Genomic DNA, 27,978 nt, shown 5'->3' with positions numbered 1-27,978 from the left:
ATTTTGTTACTTTGTAAACGTTTGTAAAGGTTTTGATTTTGAATCTACAGCTGTCGTAAAGCAGACGTTTGTTTTGTCGCGAAGCAACCGGTTGTCATAGCGATAGTTAAGATGGCAGTGGCAGGAGACCAGCATGCTGCCTCTGAGGTTTTGAGAGGTATCAGCCGACACTTAAACTGCTTGAACGAGGACAACAAGGCGACACGAAAGAGGGCTCTTGAGTCGATAAGGAAGGAGACTGTGAATAAAGGACTCCCCAGCGGCATTTTACAGGAAGTATTCTCTTCTCTCCTCAAGCCTCTCCTCAAGTGTCTGTCAGACCCAACGGAAAAATGCAGAGAAACCACCATTGCGATCATAACAGAGTTTATTCGTTGTGTCCCCAAACCGGAGGAAGCGTTGCCCTATCTCATGCCCTGTCTGGGCCAGCGGTTCGGCGACAAAGAAATCTTGGAGCCGTCGGAAGAGCTTCGGCTCTCGGCTGTGGAGCTGTTGACTCTGTTGGTGGAGGTGTGTGGTAAACATTTAGTGCCTTATCTGAACGAAACGATCAACATTCTGCAGAGAACCATCGTTGACCCGTTTCCGGATGTCAAAAAGGAAAGTTGCAGATGCACTGTTGGCTTTGCAAAGTCTGTGCCAGGTTGGTTACCTTGGATTCATACTACACACGCTTACAGTACTCTCTACTGCGCAGCCGCAGTTCCTATTACTTGTTTTTTTTTTTTTTTTTTTTCATTCTCGGTTAGTAGTTCTCAAAGTTGGAGTATTGAGATGATTACAGGTCAGACATTATTATCAAAATGACAAGAAATAATATTTTGAAGTCAGGATGGAAAGAGAATAATATCATGGGTGAAGAAGTTGTTTATGGTGTCATGCATTTTTAAATTTAAAGCTACTAGTCAGATTAATCAGTCCGACTTAGGTATAACTTTTACTTATTAAATTCAAATTAGTTTTTTTATTTCTTTTGCTGCTTCTGTTGTTTTTAAGCACATTAAATTAATACAAAATTACTGTCAGAAACCAGGTAAATGTGCACATTCCTTGGATGACATCACGTAAGGCAATAATCATTTACTAGTAAAGCAGTACCAGTCGATAATTTAAAGTCAAGGTTGTGACTTCAAACATGAAACATTGTCAAATCATCTCTACAATTTCAAATAACTTTATCAAGAGATCACAGAAAATCGAATAAATTTGCAGTGTTACTCCTCCCCTACCTGTTGCTGTGCACTTCTGGTCAGCTGGATAAAGGAACAAGGTTACATTGTTTTTGTCACACTTCCAGAAAAGTCCGATTTGGCTGTTTGGAATTAGTTCAGTTGCAAAAACACACACAGACAGTGAAGGCTGGAAAAAAGTAGAGTTTGGTTTCATTCTCTTAAAGGCACCTTACACTCTTGAAGCGGACTTGCGGGTTGTTTTAAGTCAAACTAACTAGTAGTGGTGAAACATATGAATAATTCAGAAAATTTGTGCTAATGCCTACTTCAATGTCTTCTAAACATTTTATATCAGGTGGCAACTAGTGTTTGCAGGAACTAAATCAAATTGAAAGGGAAGTTTGGAAATGTAAAGAGTAGATGTATCATCCATCTTTACATTTAACTGGCTCAGAAGTCTGGTCCAACCAATCTAGCTCTGGCTTCCTGTTCCTTAACACTTTGGATTAATGTAACTCAAATGTTTTAGACTGTGCCAAAATCTACTAAAAGACACTTTTCCACAAAATTGTTTAGCACTGACAGCTGATTAGCTCAATTCCAGGAACTCTAGTGATGATTACTGACAGAATCATAACTGGGATTTTTTTTAAATCCTTTTCTTTTTCATCCTGTGCTCTTTGTGTCTTGTGAGATCTAGTGAAATTAAATACATTAAATGATCCTTAAATACACTGAAATTGATACAGATGAAATGGATTAATTTCACAATACATCTAAAGTTTTCCATTTTAAGCTTATTTATTGTTTGGTAATGCTTCCTTATGAAATTAATTTATGTTCAAATCAGAAAGTCCAAATTAAAATGTAAACACGTTGAAATCCGCTTTCTTTCTTTTAGAACATTTTCACATGCAAGCTGAGAGTCTGGTAAAGCCGCTCATGCAGACCATAAGTCATCAGCATTCACGGGTCAGAGTTTCAGTCATCGAAGCCACTGGAGCAGTCATACAGCATGGCAGTGGAAAAAACGTGGATGATGTGCTGTCACACCTAGCACAGAGACTATTCGACGACTCGCCTCAGGTATTTCTTTTGTTATTAAGTGTCTTTTAGAAAGCTTTACCTGTGTGCTTTCTATCACCTGCTGTTTGCTTGTTACTATGTGGCTTTATGGTTTGTAGAAAAACTACATTCTTACCTTTCAGTAAAGATTTTCTTATTTTATATATGAAATAAAACGAGCAAAAAAGTTTTTGTTTTTTGTTTGCATCTCATTTTCTTTTATATTTCAGGTGAGAAAAGCTGTGACTGCAGTTGTTGGTGACTGGCTTTTAAACATGAGAGATCGGTATTCATATTTCCACAAACTCATTCCACTCCTGCTGAGCAGCATCGGCGATGAGATCCCAGAAATCAGGTTTGAATTGACAATACAATACAATAATATTTACCAAATATTAGATAGATGAGATTACAAATGTAAATGCACCCCTGCTACACATTTAGTATAAAATTCCTTTATGTATTATCCATATGTATTTATCAAGCTCAAAAAATGTGGTTTTAAATATTCCTCCTTTAATAATGGAAATCGCAATGAATTCTATGAGAAAGTGGTTAACTAATAAATATGGGATGTTTGTACCAAATGTTACAGACTGTTAGCAGCTGATTTGTGGAGACAAGCAGGCCTGCAGTGGGAGAAGGAAAATGAGGACGACATAAAGGACAAGATGGATTTCCTTCTCAGCCCGCCTCCTCACTATCCACCCGGAGGTCAGTCACTGTACCAATAACATGTTTACTTTCAACTTCTGTGTGTTTCAGTGAAAACAATAACGTGTCACTTGTTTGAAAAAATGCAACAAAAAGTTTGTACTTGCCTCAAAATAACTGTTGTGTTTTCTGTACTAAAAATATCAGCCTTCCCTCTAATCTGCTGCAGACCGTAGACTATTTTTTTTTACAGTCACCATAGTTTGGAATATGTTATGATTTTTCTGATTGAACTTATGTTAACCAAATGTCTGTGCACCCTCCAATTGTAATTTTTCAGATTGGAAAACAACAATTTTTCACGCCTTAAATTGATGGAAGAGCTTTAGTGTAAGAGTATTTGACCCTGAACTGGAGCTGCACAACAAAGGGGTTTCTCCAAAAAATTGGAGTATCATTGAAAATTTTATTTCTTCTAATAGCTGGGTTTAAAAAGTGAAACTGCACTATCCCAAAGTATAATGTAGATGTCCTTAGTGTTATTTCTGAGAAATGTGTAAAGCCACAGAGCAGTAATAATATTGCCACTTTAAATTATGTTTTTTGAGAGTTTAATCTGATTTTTTTTAATATGTTCACATCTGCATATTGAGGTAATGTAATTGCACCAACATAAAGTAAGCCATACATTTTTGTTGTAGCTTCTCTTGGTTATTACATTTTATGAAAATAGGCTTTCTATAACTGTTATGTTGTCAGGGCAGGCACTGGCCTGCAAAGATTAATGTTTGCCTCAGGTCACAGAATGAGCCTGAACCTGAACATGGTCACCACGTGTTACCTAAGAACCAGGGGTGAGTGTACTCTGCGCTGCAATAAAGCTTCTGTCCAAACCTCAGAGATAGCAAAGCAACATTATGGATGAAAACCAACTCTGCCTACAGAAGGAAAAGAAAAAAGAGGAGGCTTTTCTTTTCCTCCTCCTTTTGTCTTTCACTTTCTTGCCATCATAAATCTGCCGGCTCACCCCGAGTGAAGAGGTCACTGTCAGACAGCAAGACATCCAGAAATGGTCTTGTTTGGGCTTGTTGTGGTTTGCCTCTCTGATTTATATCCGTCTGCTGTTAGTCTTTGCTTCCTTTCTCATCAGTGTGCCTCTACAAGAGAGAAAGGAAGCGAGGGTTGGCTAAATCAAAATTAGCAATGAAATTCACTCCCAATATGCTCCATGTTTTACAGTGCTTGAATTTTTTTTACAATGCTTAATCTTTCTCCATATTTTGCCTTATTATAATTACAGAATTTAGTGTGTTCAGTTGGGTTTTTATTTGACAAACCAACACAAAACAGTGCACATTTGTGTATTGGAAGGAATCAGACACATGCTTATCAATATAAAATATTGATTATGATATTATAATAAAAATTATTATGATAAATTTGTTGTCCTTCAGTGGAACGTCCAGGACTGGGCTGTAGAGAACTGGTGGTTAGAAACCTAAGCAGACTGGTACCAGCTGTCGCCCACGATGTGACCGACTGGCTGGTGCCGACCCGGGTCCGGACGTCCCAGCTTCTCTCCGTGCTGCTGCTGCACGCCGAGGACCACACCACGCAGCACCTGCAACCTCTGCTGGCCTTGCTCTACCGGGCCTGTGCTGACACAGAGAGGGACGTGGTGAACAATGTAAGACCCAGAAAACCTTTGATCAGCTGGGAAGGACGTGATGCATTATTTTGTGTGTGTGTTTATTAAGGCAACAATAAAAGTTTTAGTGAGACAGAGGGATTTGTTGAGTCAACGGTTTAACATTCATTTAAGTTTATTGATTTTTTTATTATTATTTTAAATTGGGTCAAGCAGTGTTCAAGGACTTAGGATGCACCTGTTTACAATAATGGATTGTCAAGATCTTTGATGTGTGGTAGATTAAAAAAAGGACTTCCTCCTCTTCTCCTTCCTGATGTCTCCTGTTTTTTTCTGTCTCCTTTCCTGTCTGTGCTCACTGACAGTGCCTGGCTGCTGCTAAGCTGATTGGGACTTTTGTCCCACCACCTGTCTTTCTGAAGCTGATGCTTGAACATGTGACGACTCCGAGCTCTCCCTCTCACCCTTGGACACCCCTCATGGTTCTGGCTGCAGTCCTGGGAGGCGGCTCCAAACCGCTTCTAAAACCACATCTTCAGCAGGTCGTAGACACTCTGGTGCAGCCTGAAGTCTGCCAGGAATATCAGCAGGTCAGCGGAGGATAACTGGAGTCTGAATAAGAATGTGGTCTACCAGTTTTATTTACCAGACTTTCATAAGTACTTCAGGCCATCTGAGTCATTTGTGCCCATTAAAACACATAGTGGTATCCAGAAGTTTACAGAGACTCACAGTCCATATATTTTTTATAGAATTAAGATCAGAGCTTTCCAGAACCTTAACATCAACCTCATTTAATGTGTTTTGGGGATATTTGTCCAACTAGAGCATCAAATGCTGTCAAAGAGTGCATTCACACTAGCCCTGTTTAGTCCGCTTTAATCAAACTAGTTCATTTGCCTGGCGACCCGAAACGTTAGCTGGAGATAGACACCAGCACCCTCCCAATCCCAGTACGGACAACGGTGTAAGAAAATGAATGGATGGATGGATAGTTCATTAGGCTAGAAAGTCTGGTTCGATTGGGGAGGTTTGAATGCACAATCGTACTCTGATGTAGACCAAAAAAGCCAATTCTGGTCCGCCTAAAAATCTAGATCTCAGTTAGTTTGTGCTCATGTCTTCTTCTGAGGTTTTCCTTCAGTGGTTCTTGGTGGAGAGGTTTGTGGTGCAGTGCCACCACGGGCAAGGGGATGAGCAGGTTTTTCAAAGAGTTTGGATTGTTTGACACTGTACAGTATGAAAGCGAACCACATCAACGGAAAATACTCAAAAATGTTGTAGTTTTGGTTCCCAATCAAATCAAGTCTACTGGACTATAAGATGTGAACACACCCAAAGTTTCAGCCATCAAACCCAAATTGTCCCTGTTAAATGAAAGGAAACCAATTAGAATGACTAATAACAATCCAGGAATCTTTACTTTAGGGCCATGCATGCACGTTCTACATTCCAATAATCTATTTGACCTGCCTGTTTAGCGGTGTGATCGAGAGATTAAGGATCAAAAAGAGTGTTGGGGACATTGTTTGACATGTAGTTTGGGTTATTTGTAATCAATACTCAGCAGTAGTATCACAATTAGATGTTAGGGTTTGTTATGCTGTAATTGACTATTGTGCTTTGCAAATAGTATGTGGAATAAAGATCAAGGACTCCTTATGAGGTCACGAATTTCCTACATGTCTGAAACTTTGACACAGTTGGTATTCTAACAGGACAGTTAGAAGCATGGTCAAACATTCAGGGTAAACTTTGCCAGAACCTAATTGGCAAAGTTAGGTTCAGTAACTCCATAGCTTCTCTACAGCATAAGAAAAAATGTACCAAAGGTACTAGTGGTGATGGATGCATGTATTTGATCCATAATGTGTGAATTTGAAAAAAACTTAAATAGATTTGTACATCTGGTTAAATAATCATTTAAGTTCCATCTTCTTAAAAGCATTTATGCTGATAAAAGAGCAGATCAAACACCTCTTAAAAAGCATGAAATTGGTATAATAATCCTGTTTGCGAAAGCTGTTTACAATGTATTGTTGCTCTTACTTTAGCCCATTTGATCAAGTATAATGATAGACAAGTTGAAACGTTTGATGAAGAGTAGGTTGTTACGACAAGGCGGCTAAAAAGGGTCATACGTTGGAGACTATCCAAGAACAGCAGTTGGTTTGTTGGGTTTGCTTTTGAGTAATTCCAAACAAACATGCCCACTCTGGCAAAAAGGTTGCCAGCACATGTGATGTTTTTCTAATCTATTATTTCAAGACTTTGATCAGACCGTCGCTGCTGTCACGCGTCTCTTATCATCTGCATCTACATTGATGCGCTTTTTAGAAAATGTTTCCTTACTTGTGGAAAAATCTAAACATCTTTTTTGCTTTTACACCAAATACGTTTCTCTTGCTGTTGTCTGGCAGAGGGCTATTTTTGCCCATGCTTTTTTAAAACTGGATTGGAGCGAGAGCCCCATTCCTCTCGCTCAGACTGGGCTTCAAGAATCTCCTCTGTGAGATAATAATAACAAAAATCCACTAATTTTGCGTGACCCCTCATGGACCTATGGAACAGGCGATGCAGCACACAAGATTCACCGCTATAGTTCAGCTGTGCCTTCAAATTTTAAAGCCTTTATCACCGGCCTTAACACGGTCAAGGCCGGTGATAAATGAGGAGGGGAAATTGACCTCCTGTCATCCCCCGTCGCTGTCCGGCAGGGGTCGAGCGGACAGAGAATTAACAGGACGGCAGAGTCACACGCTGCCGCACAGATGTGGGCAGACCTCTGCTTCCTCTTCGTCTCCTTCTCCATCTATCTTTCTTTGTCGCTGTTTTTGAGGACAAAGCGTAGCGAGCGCTGTCCCTGAAGAGCTTTGAGCTTAGATAAGCCCACCTGCGACATTCTTTTCATAACAGGCATTGTTCACAGCAGAGAGCTGAATCTTTATCTGTAAATTAGACCACCATAGATGAACGAACCACTATCAAGCATCATGCTTTTTGCTTGTTTTCTGTTGTAAAATTATTTCGTTTAATATATTTACCTCTAGACACACCATAGCAGCTCTAAGTCCTGGAAACTAAACCTTTCATTTTATTTTTAATAGCTAAGACATTTATGAAGTGTTTGGATTTGACCTGATAGAATTACATGCCACTTCAAACAGGAGGCAAAGAGAAAGTACAGTAGACATGATGTTTGACTTGGATGGAACTATATGTCTGTTTAGAAATTAAACATAAATAATCTTCAAAGTGAGCAGAAGTAGTGGGAACCTCGAGGCCCGGCTGGGAGCTGAAAAAAATGAAAGCTGATATATGAGGCGTCTGCACGACGTAAGCTCTCAGGGTCTTTCAACTCTGTTTTCTTCTGTATTCCTGTTAAGAGGGAAAGACAGCGTACAAAAATAAACGGCAGGATGCTCAGCGGGAATTAAAAATATTGGTCGTAAATTGGAGACGAAGAAAGCCAGCAGCTATAGAGGTTACCATCTTCCCAGTGATTTACAGTATGTGCTCTGTCTTCTTTTTGAATAACAGAAGAGCTCCTTTTTTCAAAGTTATTTCAGTCAGAAATAAGAAAAATAGAGTTGGAGTTCAAGCTTAAATTGATGCCTTCTTGAACTTTTTTTTTTCTTTTAAATTTTTTCACGTTACAACCATAAACTTTTATTAGAATTTCACATTCTGTATATTCTTTCTGTAAAAAAACATTTTTCATGTTACTATCAATGACATAAATAGTGCTGTATTTATGCTGTATTTGCATGACACTGCCACCACCCTTGTTCACTAGGAGGTTGATGTATTATTAAGCCAAATATTTGTTGATTTATATTTTAAATTATTTTAACTTACAGTAAAAACATTTCCCAACAGAAAATAAGATTTTTAGCTCACTTGACAAATTCAACTCCGATCGGATCGCTCCTAAAGATTAATATTATTCCAGTCAGTAGAAAGATTACATTATATATAAATTTGCCAAATGTATGAATAATTTTGACCTTAGCTTTATGGTATGGTACAACTTTGCTTTTGAATCAACTGACTTTTTTATCGCAATCGTATGCATTGAGTGTTGCTATTTCCTGCTTGTGCTACATTTTATTTGGGGTATCTGATTATAGAAGGCTCAGTATAAATGACTGTGACACTTTTTTGTTTCTAAAATATTTTGACATGTCATGCCATGGATCCATTTTCCTACTACTTCACCATTCCCTGTTTCTTTGTGCTGATATTCCACATAAAAAACTATTGCAATGCACTGTCAAGTGTTTGTAGCATTACAAAATGAGGAAAAGGTTCTAGGAGTGTGAATACATTTTCATAGCTGCTGTATTGATAAACAACCTGGCTTTCTTAAGAATGAATATTTGTATTTTTGAAGAATGCGTAACCCCACAGAGCAGATCTGCAGGAGGCCGTCTTAGTCAAACAGTCAAAAAAAATCTCACTTTGTTGCAACATAAAAGATTTTGCTGATTGCAAAAACATGTTTCCAACATGAGCACGCCTTGCACGTGTATACCAGCTGGAGACTGCTCGCATCCAGTGACACTCAGCTCCAAAAGGGGCAAGTGTTACCCGACTGCAAAGGGGTCTACCCACACTCTCACACCCTGCCGGTGTTTGTTTCCCTGTTGCCATAGCAGTGTCTCTGGCAGCATGGGGTTAACTCCCCTCTGGATAGGAATTCATCGCCTGCTAAGGCTCCTTAACAGAGGAGCTGGCTGGATGTAAGTGATGTACTATACAGTGGTGGACAGATGCGCCACATGGCGTAATGAGGCCCCCGGAGCATGCCTATTACAATATAACCAGGTGTATATCACCTGCCTCCAGGTGTCAACCTAGTCATTAAACTGCAGCACTTTTTCCGCTCTCGGTTTTTCTTACCCCATTCCAGCCCTAATGGGTGTTTTCTGCACACATGTAACCTGTGTGTCTGTGTTTGTACACTAATGTGTGTAAAGTGCCTTGCTAAAAGTATTCATACCTCCTTTGCTTTCCCATGTTTTGTCACTTCCCAGCCATAAACTTTAATATATTCAATTGGAGTGTATGTGAGAGAACAACCCAGAGTAGATCATAACTGATAGGAGGAAAAAAACTGAAGCTTCACTAAATCGTTATTGTTAGATCAGCGTTTTGCAGTAGTTTCAACTGCAAGCCTTGTGTGATATGTTTCAACCTGCTTGGCATATCTAGAGATTGTGACGTTTTGGCACAAACTATGAATTGGATTTAGCTCTGGGCTTTGACTAGACGATTTATAATGTGTATATACATATATATATATCCTTTGATTTAACCCTGGCTGTATCTTTGTCCTGTTGAGAGGAGAATGTCTGCCCCATTCTGAAGACTTTTGCGCCCTCTAACATATTTTCTTTAAGGATTGACCTGTATTTAGCAACATCCTAAATACAGGATGCATGATGCTGCCACCACCATGTTTTAACATAAGAATGGTGTCAGTTATTCACAATTTTTCCACATTCTTGTTGAATTCCATACGAGGCCTGAAAAAAGAAAACTGGAGACGGAACATCTGTCCGCTCTCTTTCAACAGTAGTTTTTTTTTTATTTCGACTCTTCCATGAAAGCCAGATTTGTAAAGTGCATGAACAGTTGTCCTGTCAATAGACTCTCCCACCTGAGCTCAGGATCTCTGCTGCTGATCCAGAGTTAACATGGGCCACTATGGATCTTTAAGTTGTTAAAAAAGTGTTTAATAATTTTTTCTTCCACGTCATGATTATGCACTACTTTGTGTCAGTCTATCACATACGAGCCCAATAAAGTACATTGAAGTTTGTGGCTGTAACATAAAAAAAAGCTCAAGGGGTGTGAATATTTTTGTAAGGTATTAAATGTCAGCAGCTTCTCCTACAAGCCACTGAGAGGCTGATTCACACTTGAGGATTCCCACATCACTGACTCATAGGACACAGCAGGAAAGCATTTGTCTTCCTATTTGCTGATCAGTGGTCCACAACAATAGGTGTGTAGACCTATTAGACCGTTCACACAGAAGAAAAACTCTATTATCTCATTGTGAAACTCACTTAGACCTTTCTGTTACAATCGCTCCCTCATGAAACCCCAAAATGACAGGTGAAAACAGGAAAAGAGGTCTTGATCCCAGTGATGGCATGGAAATTAGCCTGAGCTGCAGCTCTTTGTATAAACATGACCTCACCACAATAGCGGACAAATGATGATAATCACACATTCCCAGACTCTCTCTGCTTCTATTTTTTGCAGGAGGAAAAAAGGAAGAGTTACTGCTTGTCTATTACATTGTGGAGGTTTTTCCATGCTACAATATTTTTGTTTCCATAAAAAAAAAAAAAATAACTTTTTGAGATGCATGCCATCAAGTCATTTGTGGCATCTTCTGACTGGAGATATAAACCCTCTGTGAAGAACCTCACACTGGAGTGAACAAATCTGCACAGATGCTGCACGGTCCAAAAATGATGACATAGTAAATCATGTACAATAAATTGCAATGTAATGTGTGGTTGAGGTTGCATTATGCTCTGTGGCTGCTTTGCTTTAACTTTAACATTGAATTCCTTACTGAGATCAAAAAGAAGGTGAAATATTTTAGCACAATTTGATTTTCCCACAGTAAAAAATGTTTCTTTGAGAAGAAGATATTTGTGTTGCAGCAGCATAAGAAAAGCAAAGTTGTAACATCAAGTAATGATTAAATATTTAGAAGTTCTATCAAAAACCTTAATACAAATCCAAAATAAATAAAACATGCAACATTTAAAGAACTAGAAGCCACAAATAAAATGTATCAGTTTGCTTAGGTGACACCAGAAACCTTCCACAGTAATAGACAAGCTGCTGACATACGTGGTGGAGGCTGCGTCATGCTGTGGGGCTGCTTTGCTTTTAATGAACATTTATTTTGCTTACAGTTAAAAATATTACTTGGTCTTGCAGCAGCACAACTGAAACAGGAAAACCACTGACAGCGACAAATATTGACTAGAAATACGTCTTTTTATAATGTTGTTGAAATGGTTGACCATAGCTGAAATCAATGGGCACAAGATGGGAATTATGTGTATTTCAAAGAAACTGAGCACATTACGAATCAACAATGCAAGAAACTTTCAGTAGAAGTTTGTAAGAAATTTCTAAATGGTACATCTGTTACAGAATATTGGGTTCACGTTTTTCCAAACTTCCGACACATCTCAATAAATTCAGTTAATTAGGGTGAGTAGTTAAATATAAAGAGTGACACTCATTTGTGTATCTCAAGCTATTATTCCTGATCAGTTTTGATAAACATGACAAAGCTAATGAAAAACTAAATTAAGTTAATCAGAAAATGTGAATATTACATAAGGCCAATGTTTTTAAAAATCTGCCTGGATACAACAGTTTTAACACTCTGTAATTTTTGGTGACTTACCCTCCTTATGGAAGTATCAAACCAATGAAATGTGAGTTTCTCTTTTTAAATTAAATAACTTCAAAAAGATTGTAATTGTAATTTATTGAGATGCGTCTAAAAGGATCAACAGGTCAAGTGTGTGTGAACTTCTTTTGGTATGAAGGAAACGTGGTAATTATGCTTTCTATGTATTTCTCTCTCAGGTTACATACTTGGAGCAGTTGTTGGCATGTGTGGATGTGCTGCTGCATCAGTGTGAGTCTGACTGCGGCTCAACCAGCCTGCAGCTGCTGCAGGTGCTGGTCACCATCCAGAGCCTCTCCACTGATCCACAACTCAGTGCAAAAGTGAGGAAATGCAACACAAAAGAGAATTATTCCTTCTGATCAGATAGAACAAAAGTCCTGGCTAAAAGCAATATTGCTCTCTAAAGTTATATCTTTCACAATTTTTTTTTCTCCTGCTTTTTATTAGAAAGGTAAGCGGGTTTTATGAAGGGAGAGCTATTCAAGGAATGTAAGCATTTGTACAGTTTCAAAGTGAGTACGACCAGCTGTATAATTACCCACTTAGCCAGGGAAGGTGAAATTGCACCTTTGGTGTGGAACTTTAAAACCAGTCTTGGGTGAAAGGAGGCGGATCAAGTGTGCAGAAAGAAATGAGACTGACAGGAATAGAGGAAAAACAGATGGGGAGAGATGAGTGGTGTTTCTCAGTAGGTTTGTGTCATCCGTTGAGCTCAGTTTGCTTTCATAGTCGGCTTCACAAAACCCAATTCATTGCTCGACATTAAGGGTTTGTCGAGTGGTCAGTCTCCAAACCCAAAGCGGCCGACAGGAGCAGTGAGAAGCGAAGCCATCGGTGTCTGAGGGCAGCGTGTCATCCAGCTGCTTGTCGCCGATGTCAACTAATGACAGGGAGGGAAGCGGGAAGAAACTGGCACAGACGCAGACACCACACCGGCCACCAGCGTGACTGTGTGTTTACGTCTGTCTCCATCCAGTGTGTATGTTCACACAGGCATCGGTATTAAAGATGAGATGGGAAGGAATGGATTAGGAAGGAGAGGGAGGGTGAGAATTGGCCCTGGGCATTTGTGGACCCAGAGGAAAAGAAGTCTTGTTTTCCCAGAAATAGGGAATGTCTTTCCCATCAGTGGGCAGCTCAGGGTTGTCCAGATTTGTGCAGAGGAAGTTAAGCTGTGACTCAGAGAGTTTCTCTGTCACCGTTCAGCCCCGAGGGACGAAAAAAGGAACTATGCGATGGCCTTAAGGTCAGTTTCTCTGCCCTGAACATGAGCTAATAGTTGGTGAGCAGCCCCATCATGGATTGCACAGTATTAACTGTAGAACATGTAGTAAATGTTAGCTAACCCACTGGTATTGGCTGAGATTTTATCATCCAATTGTTAGCTAATGACGGCATATAAACAGTTATTAATTTAACATGCCAATGTTTATATTTTCTAAATAAAAGTCTTCCTTTTTCATGGTTTAATTATGGCTGAAGAATGTCAGAGAACTTTAACGGGTTGTAAACGAACCCAGCAACAAAACCTTTATTATGGTGCCAGGTGGTATGATCCAAGACACAGGGACCACAAAATAACTTCAGGACTTTCCAACTTCACCATGCTATCTCATCTTCTCCTCTCCCCTTGGTTTATAGAGGTGTTTTTTCGCCTGTGTGTGTTTAAAAAAGCAAGTTCTGGAAGCTCTTGTGTTTTTGCTGCCTTCAGTGCATGAGTTTTGGTTTGATTGATTTTAGTTATAAAACCTTTTTGTCTCTCCATTTTTGTTCCATCCATAACTTTATTGATTGATTTTGTATATCTACTGGGAATTAGACCTTAAAAATCAATGAACTATGTTCAGTAGCTGAAATTAAAGTTGTTCTGTCCAGTTGCTTTACTTTTTACCAAACTTTTGTTGTTTATAGGAGAGGTATTCATGCTTCTACCTTTTTTTCACAGGCCTTGGAGAGCGTACATTTTTTGAGTAAGGTTCAGGACTTGGACCTCTTGGAGCTCTATAGACGACATATGGGACAGTTGCTGGACTGGTTGTCTGCCTCTGTCAACACCTGGTCCAGCTACTCCCCACAGAGACTCCAGCTGCATATCGTTCTCACGCAATCAGGTGAGATTTCAATACATAATAGAACAGAAGTTATGTCAGAAAAATAGGTAATGTAGTTAAAAAAACCCTAATTAACCTCAACATGATCACATTCATACATCTAAAACTTTTTAAAATCCTAAAATGAAATGATTTTTATTGGGATTCTTTGTAACAGACCAAGACAGATTAGAGCATATCTGTAAAATGGAAGGCAAGTGAAGCATGTTTTGTTTAAATGTGGTGCAAATATAAATCCAAACATTGTGGCATGCATTTGTATTCAAATGTGGCAAAACTTTGTAAAACACACTTTGCTGCAATTACAGTTGTGAACGTTTTGTGGTATGTGCAAGAGGCTGACATTTCTGCTCTTTATTCTCTGCAAAATAGCTCAAGTACAATCACATTAGCAAGATGTAATTCATTAAGGATTATTAATGGTGTTATAGAAAAAACACTTATACTTTAGGATTGCCATGTATTTAGCTATATCCATCATCCCATTACAGCATGATACTGTCACTGCACTGTTTAACCAGGTGGATGGTGTGTTCGGGATCAGTGTTGTTTTTCCTCTAAAATAGTGTTTTCCTTATCTCCCAGAAACCATGGTTATGAAACCATAGTTTGCGCTTTTCAGTAAAATATTTACCATAATTTATAAGTTAGAAAGATTGTTTTATTTTTAATGAGTCTGGTAGAGTCTCTCGGATTTGCCATTTGGAACTGTACCAAAGATCTGGTGCAGGGGTGGGCACTCCTGGTCCTCGAGGGCCGGTGTCCTGCAACTTTTAGATGCATCCCTACTTCAACACACCTGAGTCAAATAATGAGGTCGTTAACAGGACTCTGGAGAACTTGACTGCACTTAGGAGGAGATTCAGCTGTTGGATTCAGGTGTGTTGGACCAGGGAGACATCTAAGAGTTGCAGGACACCGGCCCTCGAGGACCAGGAGTGCCCACCCCTGATGGTGTATGGTTGAGCATGACCTGTATTCTAAAAACCTTTAAACCCGCAAAATTACCTGAAAAAGATTCCAAGAAAATATCAGACATCAAACCCCTGTAAAATCATACTGCTGTAATAAATTATCTGGATGCCACAGCTTTGTACTTGAATGCAACAGAGAGGTTTGAGACTTTTAGTTTAGATTTTCTTTAATTGGTCATTTAACTTTATTTGAAGTGATTTTCTTTCTTCTCAAACCAAAGATGGTGATTCCAGTTTGACAATTGAATTGCAAAAATAAAAAAAACTTCAAACTTTAATTAGACTTGTGACCTAAAGACTTGAGACTTGACTTGTATGCTGGTCTCAGACTCAAGGCCTACTAACAGAACAAGCACAGTGCAGTCCTATCACTGGACTATTGCACAAACCATCTTCATCATATCACTCCTTTGACCCAAGAACCCAGCTTAGCCTCTTAGAAATCAGCTGATGTAATCCTGTGACTACGTAGCTTGGTGACACAGAGACATTATTACAGACGTGGCAAGCAGATTTAGTACTACTTAGGTTCTTATTTACATTTCACTTTTGTAGATGAGATCTTTATTCCCTAAAAACAACCGACGTAGAAGAAGGAGACTATGTCTTATCAGGATTTTAAACGAAGACTTTGACCTTCTTTAAAACATCAGATGGCGGTTCTTAGACAGCTAAGATCTGAGATGGGACAGATACTGCTGTTTCATGTCCTCAGTACACTCCTTTGTTCTTCATCTGATGGCTGAATGTCTCATAGGTTGTGATGTGGCGTAGTTTCATTTCCCTCCTTTGTTTGCAGAGAGATGGTAGGGCTTAGCAGAAGTGATTAGTGTTTTTTTTATTATTATTTATTACATTGAAATATATTCCTTTATCTGCATTTACTCATAAAGAAGTCCATGAAATCCCTTTGTTTAATTCTAGTTAACTCATTCCTTTTAATTACCAAGGTCTCCTGTTGTGTTTTTCTCCTTTGTCCTTTGATCCCTTTATGAGGCTGGCTCACATCCTCAGTTGGTGTCAGGATTTCCCCTGTCTCCTCTCATGCTGGTCACTGCTCAGTCCAAACAGGGCACAGGGACTTATCACCAACTATAAACACTATGCTCACTATATATAGCTGTGTAAACATGTAGGTGGACTGATGTTAGATAAGTGTGTGGGCATGAATGGAACTGGAAATACTTGCAGGTTAAGTTACTTTCCTGTAAAAGGTGTTTGTTTAAAGAAAAAAAAACACTCCATCAAAGGTCTGGGTATTTCCTCATCACTCTTTGTCACCGTCTGCCTCACCAGTCCACTGAGGACTGATTATTGTTTTTAAATAGTGCTCCAGTGGGCAGAGGAATGGGTGTGGGTTTTAGTTGCCGTGTCATTTCGTCATCTGTCTATGTACAAAACAAATTAAAAACAGTTGGTTTATGCTGTTTTTGCTTTTTCTAAGAGTTACTGTGACTTCTCACTGAGTGATTTTTTTTTACCTCACAGATAGATACAAGCTTTCGTTTCCCTCAAAACCCTGAGCAGAAAAAAAGGATAGTTATACATTTAGAATAAAATATAGAATTAATTTCACTTTGACCAAGTGGTTTGGTTGGCCATTAAACAACAATATAGACCCAAGGACTGTTGAAAAAACTGCTTTATTTTGGTAATTGATGTGTTTTTATGCACTATTGGCCTAAACCCACAAATTGGAAAAGAATTACTATGAATAATACCAAGTTGAGTTTGTGACTTGACTGAATTTCCTCTTAAGTTTTAATTTTATGTAAAATTATGACAATACAAAAAAAATCTTAATTCAGGATAATTTGATTATTCTCAAATTATCCTGGCATTTTTCATTTTTTGACATGTTTTGATTTTTTGACAATATTATATCAAGTTATTCTGAATAAAGTCCCACCACTGCAGGAATATCAGCTGTAAATATGTAAACATTTTTATTTATCCTTCGAAAGTTGACTCAAAATGACTGGGATTTCTGGAAATTTAGGTTGTTTTTTTACATAAAATATATGTATTTTATTAAGAAATACAATTTAAAATTCTGGGGTTAGATAAAATTGGATGTTTCATAAATGTTTTATTTTCTATATCTACAACTTAAAAGTTGACTTACTTACTTCAGGTTGTCAATATATATATATAATTTTTTTTTTCTCAGAGAAAAAAAAAACTCTGCAGCCATACTGTCTTAAAGGAGTTGAAATGCTTCATCAGAGAGTACAGATGTGAAGACAGTGTGGTTAAAAAATGTATCTGATGTTACTTCCTCTGTTTTCTACATAATAGATTATCATAAAAACGGTCAGAACGTTTCTGTGTTTGTAGGTCCAGTTATTGGGGAGTTTTTGAACCAGCTGATGCCTCTGCTCCATAACTGCCTCCAGCCAAACAGAGACATGGAAATGAGGATGAGTGTTTTCACGATGCTCGCCAAGCTGCTGCTGGATGCAAAAAACACACTGGATTCCCAGGGGTGAGAGAGACGCTTTACACACTCTAACTTTAAAACCAGGTGAAACAGATTCCACCCTGTTGTCACTGCAGAAAGGCATGGTGAGTGTCAGCCTTTGTCTGATTCTGTCTTGTTTTTTGAGTAGTTACCATTAGGCCTGCTCATTGTTTATCCTCCCTGTCCTGCACTTCTGCCCCACATGCAAAATCCTGTTGACTTTTATGATGTTGGCTACTTTTAGTAATGTCTAAGAATAAAAAGCTGCCCCTCTCAACTCACCCATTTGCTGTGTCTTGCAAAGGTTTTCAACTCTCCTGATTTTTTATTTTTTTTAACCTTTTGTCACATTACAACCACGTACATCAATTGATTTTATTGGGATATTGAAGATAGACCAATGCAACACTGCGAGATGTATGAAAAAATATACCTTATTTTAATTTTTTTAGATTTATATACAAATCTGAAAAAAGTGGTATGGACATTTCTCTACCTCCTTTAATCTTAAATAAGCCTAAATTAAATCCAGTGCAACTAACTGCTTTCAGAAGTTATGTAATTAGTAAACAGAGTCCACCTGTGTGTGATCTAATATTTGTATAAATCCATCTGCACTGTGTAAGCCTTAGAGATTTGGGTGAGAAAATCATTTTGACTAAAAGTTATGCTACAATGACATGGCTTAGTTCAAAGAATATTAATTTCTTAAACTGGCCTAGTCAAATTCCAGACCTAAAGCCAGAAAACTGTAGCTTGCAGTTGTAATTATTGGCTTAGAGGGGATGAATACCAACACATTTCATCCTTTTCCTCCCACTTCTTAATCATACGCTATATTGTGTTGTTCTATCACATAAAATCCAAATAACATACATACAGGTTTGTGTTTGTAACATAACAAGATGAAGAAAGCTTAAGAGATATAAATGGCTTTCCTGTAGAAGGATGACAGCCTTCTTAGAAAAAATTTAAACAGTAATTTAATGGTCATTGACTTATTAGGGAGCTGGGACGACAGGAACGTCTTGACACAGCTTTAGCCGTTTCCGCCTGCTTCCTCGGAGTCTCCAGCTGAGCGGCCGCCAGCTTGGACATCAAGCTCCAGACTGAAAGAATGCTTTAAACATGGGGGCCCTCTCTGGGCCCCAGCAGTCATAACAGCTGCTCCTGTCCATCCAAAAGACAATCGGCACACTGTACGGCAAAAACTAGAGCTGCAGCCAAAAGGTTTGTTTCCACTGGTTGCAAACAATATTAGAAGCACAATGAAACATAGTGCAAGGAGCCCAACAAGAAAGAATATCGTTGTCACTTAAACAACAGAAGGAGCTCTGGAGCCAAAATATTCTGCCAAAGATTGTGCAAACTTGAAGTTCTACATTGGTCTGATTATTTTCTTCCATCTACAAATGTTGATGCAAAACAAAAGAAGCCACTGTTCCTTGTGCACTCCCTGCTCAGCCACCTGCACTCTCATTCCTTAGCTATATCTCTGCTAATCACATAACCACCAAGAGACAGAAACCATGTTATACCTTCAAAAAGGTTTCAAACAAATGCTTAACTCACAGCGTGCTGAGCTGTGTGGTCTGCCATAACATTTCCATTCACTCCCTCCATCCATGATTTACGGCCTGATCTTTGTTCGGCAGATTGCAGGGCCACACGCGCGCCGCATGTCATCAAGAGGACAATGATAGTCATGCAGAAGACTTTGGTTCTTTGTTGTGCTCCCAAAATGACATAATGACACCTCGGTATAGAACCTGAAAGGGAAAGTTACGTGGAAGGTCCTTTCATCCGCACGCACTCATAATGTTGCTTTTCATGTGGATTTGCGTGTCGTGATTAAAAAGCTGAATATGAAAGTTAAGTACAAGAAACGAAAGTTTATACCTTTTCCCCCTGGATGTGGCAGACCAAAATAACGTGCCGCTTGTAAAGAAATAAGAGTCCGCTTTCAAGCTTTTGTAGATGACTAAATCAAGCTTCTTTAATTTCAAGCTTGGAGATTTACCACAAAAAAGAAAGGCATATTCAGATATGGATTTCTTTATAAAACAAGCCATAACAAAGCTGTTAAAACTGTGCCCTTATCTGTAATGACTATAATCTGTAACATATCCGAGAAAATTGCTGAAACAAGACATTCCTGTCTTTGTAACACATTTTTAGTCCGTTTTCATAAAGAAATACTTGAATAGCTAATAGATGTTCATAATCCTTTGGATGTATTACAGTATGACATTTTTTTCATGTCATTACAGACAATGAATCAGCATTTTTCACGTACATCATATTACACTAAATTGTATTGAAATGTCACTTGATAGACATAATTGAGCAGTGGTAGCCAAATTATATACGGATTACAATTTTAGATTCATGTGATCTGTAAAAAGCTGAAAAGTGTGGCTTGGTTTTCATCCGTTCTGTAGTTGCCTGCAGAAGGTGCATATATATATTTTTTAAAAGAAATCTCACTTTTAAAAAAAAGTTTCAAGAAACACGTAATTGCTGAAGGAGAGCCTTAAGACATTCCTTTTATTTCTAGAAGTCATTCAGTAAAAATACCATCCGCCAACCCTATGGCGGTGGCAGCATCATGGAAGGCAGGATGGACAAAATTGTAGAGGAAAACCCATGAGAGGCTGCAAAGTAATTAGACAGGTCACAAAACACACAGCTATTGCTTTGGTAAAATGATTTAGTTAAAAGCATAGTCACTCAGAGAATTACCTAATTAAAGTCCAAACTAAAATACGTGAACTCCAGGTATTCACTGGGGCCAGAGGCCACAGCTGTTCATCAGTAGCTAAAATCCACAAATACTTGAGACTTTGTCTAAAAACATGAAAAAAAGCCACAAATGGTGTGTTAGAGATTTCTCCTAAAACATACATGAAACAAGCAGCATCAGATGGGAGTACAACTGTAAATAATAAATGTTAACACATTAATAATATGTGTTAACAATGTACTATTAAGCCATTTACCTAAAGATCAGTGATCTATTAAAACAATAGAGGATGCAGCAGTAATCTCCAGGTGTATAACGGGTAATGGCACCAATAATTTAAAGCTACAGCAAATCAAACCGAGACCAGGCGAATTTTTTTTTTTTGACAACGTTTTTGTCACTTGAGACAAAATTGCATTTGATAAAACCAGATGGCATTTAGCTTGCTTAAAGTGAATCTGGTCTGGGCTCCAGAACAGTGGGGAGAAGCACAGAGGGAGTTTGGGAAATGACATCTGAAAATGATACAATAAATGTCAGAATGTGGCCTGGATGGTTAGTAGCTTTCTTACCTTGCAGTTAAAAGTCCAGAATTTGAATCCCGACCCTGGACTTTTCTACATGGTCTGTGGTATATTTGACATTTCTGAAGAGTGATCTAGAAAACTCCTGAAGTTTATTTTAAAGGATCGTAATGTGCTACCATGAGATTGTTAAGCGGATTCTTTTATTCTCCCTCTGTTGATTCCTGGCTGGAAATACGAAAGAATAAACCAGTTCCAGTTTGAGTTTCTGTGTCATCTTTAGGAGTTTGAATACATGCAATCACAAAGTGAGCTCCGACTCCTCAACACTTGGCGACGTTCTTGACAAGCTTGTCAGCACATTTTATGTTGAAGAAACTTAGCTAGGGAGGTGTGAAAGTTCTGGCTGTATTTTTGATGCACAGTCGCCCCCTGCTGGTGCTGAAGTCATTACAGTTACTTTTTGAGACAGGGAAAGCACCAGTTGGATTCTCAGTCCAGCTCAAGAGCTGAAATATGGAGGAAACGCTGGTTGGGGGATGTCGAGAGAGCGCAGGTGCAGATAGTTTGATATCAGAGGGTCGAAGCCAGCATGGAAAACGGAAAGAGAGGGAAACCCAGATGTTTTTATTTCTGTTTTTTTCTTTCTTTCTCCACGAGTCTGCCTTCCAGAGTGTGGGAAAATGACTGAATCACATCAGTTATGTTGCAGCAATGAATTAGTGCAAATACCTGCTGCTTGCTACTCAAATTCAGTCAGATTGGATGGGAAGCATCTGGGAACATTCATTTTTAAGCCTCATCATAGATTCTCATTGGACTGGACTTTGACTAGGAAAATGTTCTCAATTCTTTTGCATCCTCTAACACACGGCAAGCTCTGCTACGTGATGCCATTTGGACTGACTCGATCATCATGTCATCGCAGGCATTTCTGTGACGAGTCGGAGAAGTTTCTGCGTGACGTTCTCCTTCCTAACCTGGTGTGGCACGCGGGCCGCACCGCCGCCGCCGTCAGAACCTCAGCACTGAGCTGTCTGCTGGCCCTGCTGCATGGAGGGGCTGTTACACCTGGACAGGTGGGTAAACACACAAACACAGACGAATTGACATAACATCATGATTTCATTACCAGATGTGCTGGACGACTCCTGCTCTGGAACCAAACATCAGTTCTGGTCCCTTTCCAGTCGAATGACAACCTGCAAGAACACTTTTTATTGTTGACTCGGACGTAATGCAAAAGGTGCATTCTAGAAACCCTTCAGGGGTCGACTTCAGATTCTCTGTTTGAACTCTTTTTTTTTTTTTTTTATTGTTGAGGAAAAACAAGTTGTTCCACCATCTTTTCTTCTTGGCTCTGGGAGTTGGCCTGAGCAGGTAGCAGGTGTACGAGGAGGCAAGCGGGTTCACATACCTTTGTCCCAAAGGAACAATGCCGGAGCTGTTCTGGACTTTGGTTAAACGTTGGAACTGTTGCCAAAACTCGGCCTCGCACCTGCCTGCCGGGTTGCAGTACGCGCACAAACACATGCACATCTGGCAGCACTTGTCCCTACGTTTGCATGCTGACCTGTCTGTCCAAACTGGGTCAAGCAGCTTAATTTGGTGACACGTCCTCAAGTGCAAGTTGGTGCAAAGCCCTGGAGGACAATGAGAGAATGGCGTAGGTGTGCATGATCGAACCGCTGCTATCTTGTGTCACCTAAATATCCTCACAAGATTAGAAAGCCCGAAGTGTTGAGATTAAGTAAGGCCGGGTGATTTTAAAACCGGATGCTTAGAATGAGCTTACAGTAGAGATGAAGTAAATAACACGTCCTGACAGATGGAACCGCAAAGAGTTGTGTGTGTGTGTTTCCACAGGTGAATCAAGCAGCCTTTCTTTTTATAAGAACATTGTTTCCTCTCTTACTCCCTGTGAAAACAATTTACAGCTCCAGTTACACTTGGCGCTCTCAGATTGTCACTGATGTAATGGCGGATGAAACATCTGCCAAGTTTTCCTCCTCCTCTTGTATCCACTGTGGCTCAGTGTGTTTTTTCTTTTTTTTATTGTTTTGCCTGCCTGGTTTCGATAGCAAACACACAGGGCGACAGAGGTTTAAATAATCACATCGTAGCTTTTGGCTGAGTTCACACAGCTTCATCTTGTTTATCCATTACCTCTGTTTCACACTTTTGATTAAAACATTCCCTCTCACCACACACACCGTAGAAATCTCTCATTTGAATTTAGTATGGAAAATTTTTTAAAAAGACTGAAAAAAGTGATTGTATTTTAAGACTTTATCTTGAATTTTCTTTTTCTTAGTTTGTTTCTTTCTTCCTCTCTCTATTTCTTTCTTTCCTTCTTTTTTTGCCACACAGTCATGGTTAAACTTGGACTATGTTTTTAAATCTAATCCTGTTTTTAAAATGCAGATAAGACTAGTCTGGTAAAGGTTATATTTCACTTTAAATGTAAAATAAAACATTCTGTCCCTAAGACCATCATGTGAGATTGATTTAATGATGCTTTAAAGCATGTGCTTCACTAAGCTGCAGGTTCAGGTTCTGAACTTCGATGCCTAAAAACACATTTGGTCAGTTGCTGACCAGATTTATCCCTTATTGAGTTCCAGTCGATGTCTTCTTGCAGCTCCTGAGTCTGGAGGAAAAGCTGAGCCCCCTGGTGTTGTCGGCCCTGGATGAAGACTCTCAGATGAGCCGAGTGTTGGCCTGTCGCTCTCTTTCTGCCACACTCCAGCTCGTTGGAACTAGTTTACACCACGAGGCTCTGAACAAGATTTATCCTGGTAGGAGACTTTTTTGCCTTATTTGCACATGTGGTCACTTTGGGTAAGCTGTCCTGTTTTCTCTGCGTCAAACAGGGGTAGAGGTTATCTCTGCCTTCTAGTGGCTCTCCACACTTCATTTGGAGAGCGAAACAACCTCTTCCCCTTGACACAGCTGGATGCAAAATGAACTTTTTACAGCTTTGGAATTTATAACCCCTTGAACTCTTATCGCATAAAATCCCAATAAAATGCATTGAAGTCTGACACTGTAAAATGCAAACATCATGTGCCATAAAGGTCACCTTGACAGCGGCAGGTTTCTCCCGCAGAGCTGTTGAAGCGTCTGGACGACAGCAGCCAGGAGGTTCGCAGCGCCGCCCTGCAAGCCGTCGCTCTGTGGCTGTCCAGCCTGACCGGAGGCTACAACCCGGAGCTCTGTGCTCCCCATCTGCAGCTCCTCTTTCAGCAGCTCCTGCTGCACCTGGATGACCCTGACAGCTCCATGCAGGACCAAGTGCTGGGTGAGACCGGTGGGGTGTTGATAGGTGGAGATGCCTGAGAAAGACAGCTCTGCTTCTTTTGGCTCTTTGAAAGAAAGGTGCAGATTCATATTTAAGAAATTAGTTTGGTTTTTTTTGTTTTTGAAAAAAACCTCTAACTCATGGGGATGTGAGGAATTCAGGATGACCTCTGTCAAAACATTGTCTTCCTCTGGAATACAGCCAGCAGGACCTCCTCTCTCTTATTTCAAAGCTTTCTTTTATTCTTCTTTTGCACTCAGTTTATCACCCAGACCAGCGTGAGCATTTTCTCCTGCCAGAATACTTCAGATCCGTCAAGAACCGGGCTGGTCGGTCACTGACAAACAATTAACTGACCGAGCGGTTTCACTGATTAAAGTCGTAATATCTAAATAAGTTGGTGTTCAAGTACTTGTGATAGATGGATTTAGTTGTGTGTGACCGGCCTAATGATAACCACATGGGGACCCTCTTCCTCCCCTCTCTTTCTTGCCACCTCCTCACGTCTGTCCACACGTTCATCCCACTTAATCCCTCCATCTTTTATCTGTCGGTATCCCTTCCTCTTCTCCCAGCCCCCCCGTTTTCTACAGCGGCTCCGATTTACAGCCTCATCAGTGGAAAAAATCTGAGCGGCTTTCCCCAAAGTGTGCGGCTCCCCGGGACTTTCTGCTCTTTCCTGACTTATCAGGAATGTTAGCTGTCATTACTTCTGACAGGATGCAGGCGAGCGCTGACGGCTCGGCCAAAGCTGAGAGGCCTCTTGATGGGATCTCTCATCTCCAGCACTCAGGAAGACAAAGAGAGGGTAGCATATTCTCATGCTCACCAGATAAAAGACGAGCTTCCATGCATTGTTTTCTAATGTGACTCCAACATTTGAAGGCCTTTTAAATAGGTTGAGTAATATTTTTCTACATTTTTAGAAAGTTGAAGTTGAGTTTGGGTTTTTTGGGGGGGTTTTTTAAACTGCTCCCCTGCAGTGAAAATGTACACACCTTTATAAATTCCATGTGTCACGAAAGAAAGGTAAACCATGATGTCATCGATTAAGAGAACATAAGCGATCCTGGTCCACCTGGATTTTTTAATTAGAACTGACCCCTTTGTTGAATCAAAAATCATTTGTAATGAACAAACCTTTTTAGGTTCAGTTGTACTAGTTGTGTCTAGACCTAATTACTGTCCTGCACAATCAAAAAAACAATTAAAAAGCACTTTTCTGACAACTCAAAGTAGAAGAAAAGTGGGGTATCTTACCCTGATCTACTAAAAATTGTGAACAGATTAGAAAACCCAACCTTTCCATTGAATTTGTGGCCTACCAGAAATATTTGCATCAATAACTCACCCAGAACAACATCTGAAGCACTACAGAACTCAGTCGCTAGGCTAGGTTGGCTCTTTGTGAGCTTTAAGAAAGCACTCGCATAATAAAAAACAACAGATCTATTAATTAACGTATAATGAACATAATCAGGGCTTGCCAAAATCACATAAATATCTCAAAACTTACATTTATTTTGTTGGAATTTGTTTGGTAGAGCCACAGTAAAATTAAGTGGCTTCTTTGTTTTTATTTTTGAGCATAAGAGTAAAGGGGGCTGATTCCAAATGCATTCCACACTTTTCAGATTTTAATTCCTAAAGGTTTTTGAAATCAATGTACTCTCAGCTAAAAGCCCAATAAAATACATTTTGACGTTTGTTGTAATTTGACAAGATGTGAAAAATTAAAATGCCGTGAATACTTTTGCAAGGCTCTTATAAAGTTTACATATCCCTTTACCTGTCAAGTGCTTCCATCCCATTGTTTTGAAGTTTATAAACACATGGGTGAGCTAAGATTCTATAAAATAAAGCAGGGTGCGTTCGCAGACACCTCGGAGTCTCTTTGTGAAACGGGAGGACCTCACATCTTGCTGAGCGACCGTCTGCATCTGACCGCTCCCCAAACGTGGAAGCATTCCTTCCTGGTGTTTGAAGCGCTCTTTGTTCCCTCCACCCTCTCTTTGTTCTGCTTTGTCTCCCCCTGCTTGTTTCAGTTAATAGTTGATCCTTTTCTTACGCTTCTTATATTTCAAACGCATGTCTCTGAAGTGGCTGGATGTCTGCGGCGCATCCTGACAGAATGATGGACAGCGTTCCCGTCCTCTCCCTCTCATCCCTCCTTGTCTCACTGTTGGCACAAGTTTAAATCACTTCTCACAAGCCATCATTGTTCTCCTTTATCGCAGAGTCCCCCCCCACCCACCCATTCATCTCTACTGGCACTTAAAGAAAACCTGAAGAATCCCCTAAACAACAAAAGAAAGTATAATACAGGCTGAATCCTTCAAACTGGTGGCATGTCACCACTGGACTTTAATATTTTGATCACTGAAGGGTCCACCTGTGTAGGAAAACCACTACACTCCTAAAATCTACAGATTGTTGGAGAAAAATGAAAGAGGTGGATTTATCGCCTCCCCGTGGAAAGAAAAGGAACTTTTTCATGAGTAAGAGAAAGCGCTCTACTTCCATCTTCTGGTGAGGTCGCTCCACTAGAAAATTAATTCAAGTTAATTCTGCCGTCATTTGGAAAGCAATAAGATATTTTAAATGGTTAAAATATGTTATTGAATAAAAAAATCAAGTACATTGACATGTAAAGTAAGATTAAACAACACATGATCCAATTACAGCATATATAATATACTTAATATCCTCATAAATGTGAAGGTTCTTTGTTACTCCTCATTCTTTATAGTTTTCACTAGAAGGGGGTGTAAACAGTTAAAGCTCATCATTAAATCAGACTCACTTTTGATTTAGGTCAGTTCAGATTACCAAAGTCATGACTGTTAGCAAGATGCCAGAAGAATAACGTACTACTTTCTTTTAAAGTAATAAAATTGTTTACCTAAAGATTTCTGGCGTATGTCCTTAAACAGTGAAAGCCCAGTTGATTTGCTGTGTCATTTTCTTTGTGTGTGTGGTTTCTTTGTGCAGAAGTCTTGAAGAACGGCAGCTCGGTTCACCCGTCTCTTCTGCAGAGGGAGGCTGAGGCTGTGAGGGACAAACACAGGAGCCCCCTTCACTGTGACCTCCTGCTGCAGCACATCAGCTCACTGCACACACACACTTCGCACCACTAGACGCGGACAAGAAAGATGCAAAACACATCCAGACTGAAGTTGGTGCCTTCACTCCTCATCAAAACCAAAACTCTGTATTGTAATTTACTGCTGAGTTAATGTTGTTTTAATTTTTTTTTCCTTCAGTCATTCCTACAAAACGGCTGATGTTGTTTGTACTATTAAGATATATTATATGGGATTAATGTAATGCCACGGTGCTTTTTTTTTTTTTTTTACATCAAAAGTGGCTTAGTCGGATTTGAAAATAAAAATAACATCTAAATAAATATGAATTAAAAACAAGTTCAAAGTGTTTTGAAATGTAGGTAGCTTAATGATTTTCTACTGTGATTTTAAACTTTGTACTCTTTGTGTGTAATTTGCATTTCCAGAACAGATTGAAGGTAATGCACCTTGAAGTATTTTACAGTTCTTAAAAAGTTTTCAAAAAATAAATTATGGAAAAATGTTTTTGTTTCTCTTTCTTTCCTTCCTTCCTTGTGCTATTTCTTCCCCTTTATTGTGTTCATCTTTTTTATTTCCTTGTCTGTTACCTACTTCTTTTCTCGCTGTCCTCCTTGTATCAAAAGTCAGCACTTCATACCCTGATCTACGTGGATTTCAGAGCAGATGAGAAACAGACATTTAGAAATAGAGGAAAGATTACATCTTCCCAAATTGTTCAACTTATTAGGTACAGATGAGTGTTTGCCATAGCAGGAAGTGGGATTTTGTATGAGTGTGGAAGCAGTT

General features: G+C 39.4%; 1 protein-coding gene across 1 annotated transcript; it reads left to right on the top strand.

Moving 5' to 3' along the window:
* The first annotated feature begins 105 nt into the window (after positions 1-105).
* dnaaf5 (dynein axonemal assembly factor 5) lies at positions 106-27,693 on the top strand. The gene is made up of 13 exons (XM_023348864.1): positions 106-643; positions 2,074-2,258; positions 2,468-2,592; positions 2,833-2,951; positions 4,346-4,578; positions 4,905-5,129; positions 12,169-12,312; positions 13,938-14,103; positions 17,415-17,562; positions 21,734-21,884; positions 23,447-23,603; positions 23,915-24,106; positions 27,098-27,693. The coding sequence occupies exons 1-13, from the start codon at positions 112-114 to the stop codon at positions 27,241-27,243; spliced, it is 2,523 nt and encodes an 840-aa protein (XP_023204632.1). The 5' UTR covers positions 106-111; the 3' UTR covers positions 27,244-27,693.
* The last annotated feature ends 285 nt before the right edge of the window (positions 27,694-27,978 follow it).

This window comes from Xiphophorus maculatus, chromosome 16 (assembly GCF_002775205.1).
Source record: "Xiphophorus maculatus strain JP 163 A chromosome 16, X_maculatus-5.0-male, whole genome shotgun sequence".
Classification (NCBI taxonomy): Eukaryota; Metazoa; Chordata; class Actinopteri; order Cyprinodontiformes; family Poeciliidae; genus Xiphophorus; species Xiphophorus maculatus.
This window is presented reverse-complemented; position numbering and strand designations above follow the sequence as displayed.

Coding starts and splice junctions, on each gene's coding strand:
- dnaaf5 (XM_023348864.1), top strand. CDS start 112: ATGGCAGTGGCAGGAGACCAGCATGCTGCCTCTGAGGTTTTGAGAGGT. Junction 5,130..12,168: donor TCTGCCAGGAATATCAGCAG/GTCAGCGGAGGA, acceptor TTTCTCTCTCAG/GTTACATACTTGGAGCAGTT. Junction 21,885..23,446: donor GGGCTGTTACACCTGGACAG/GTGGGTAAACAC, acceptor GTCTTCTTGCAG/CTCCTGAGTCTGGAGGAAAA.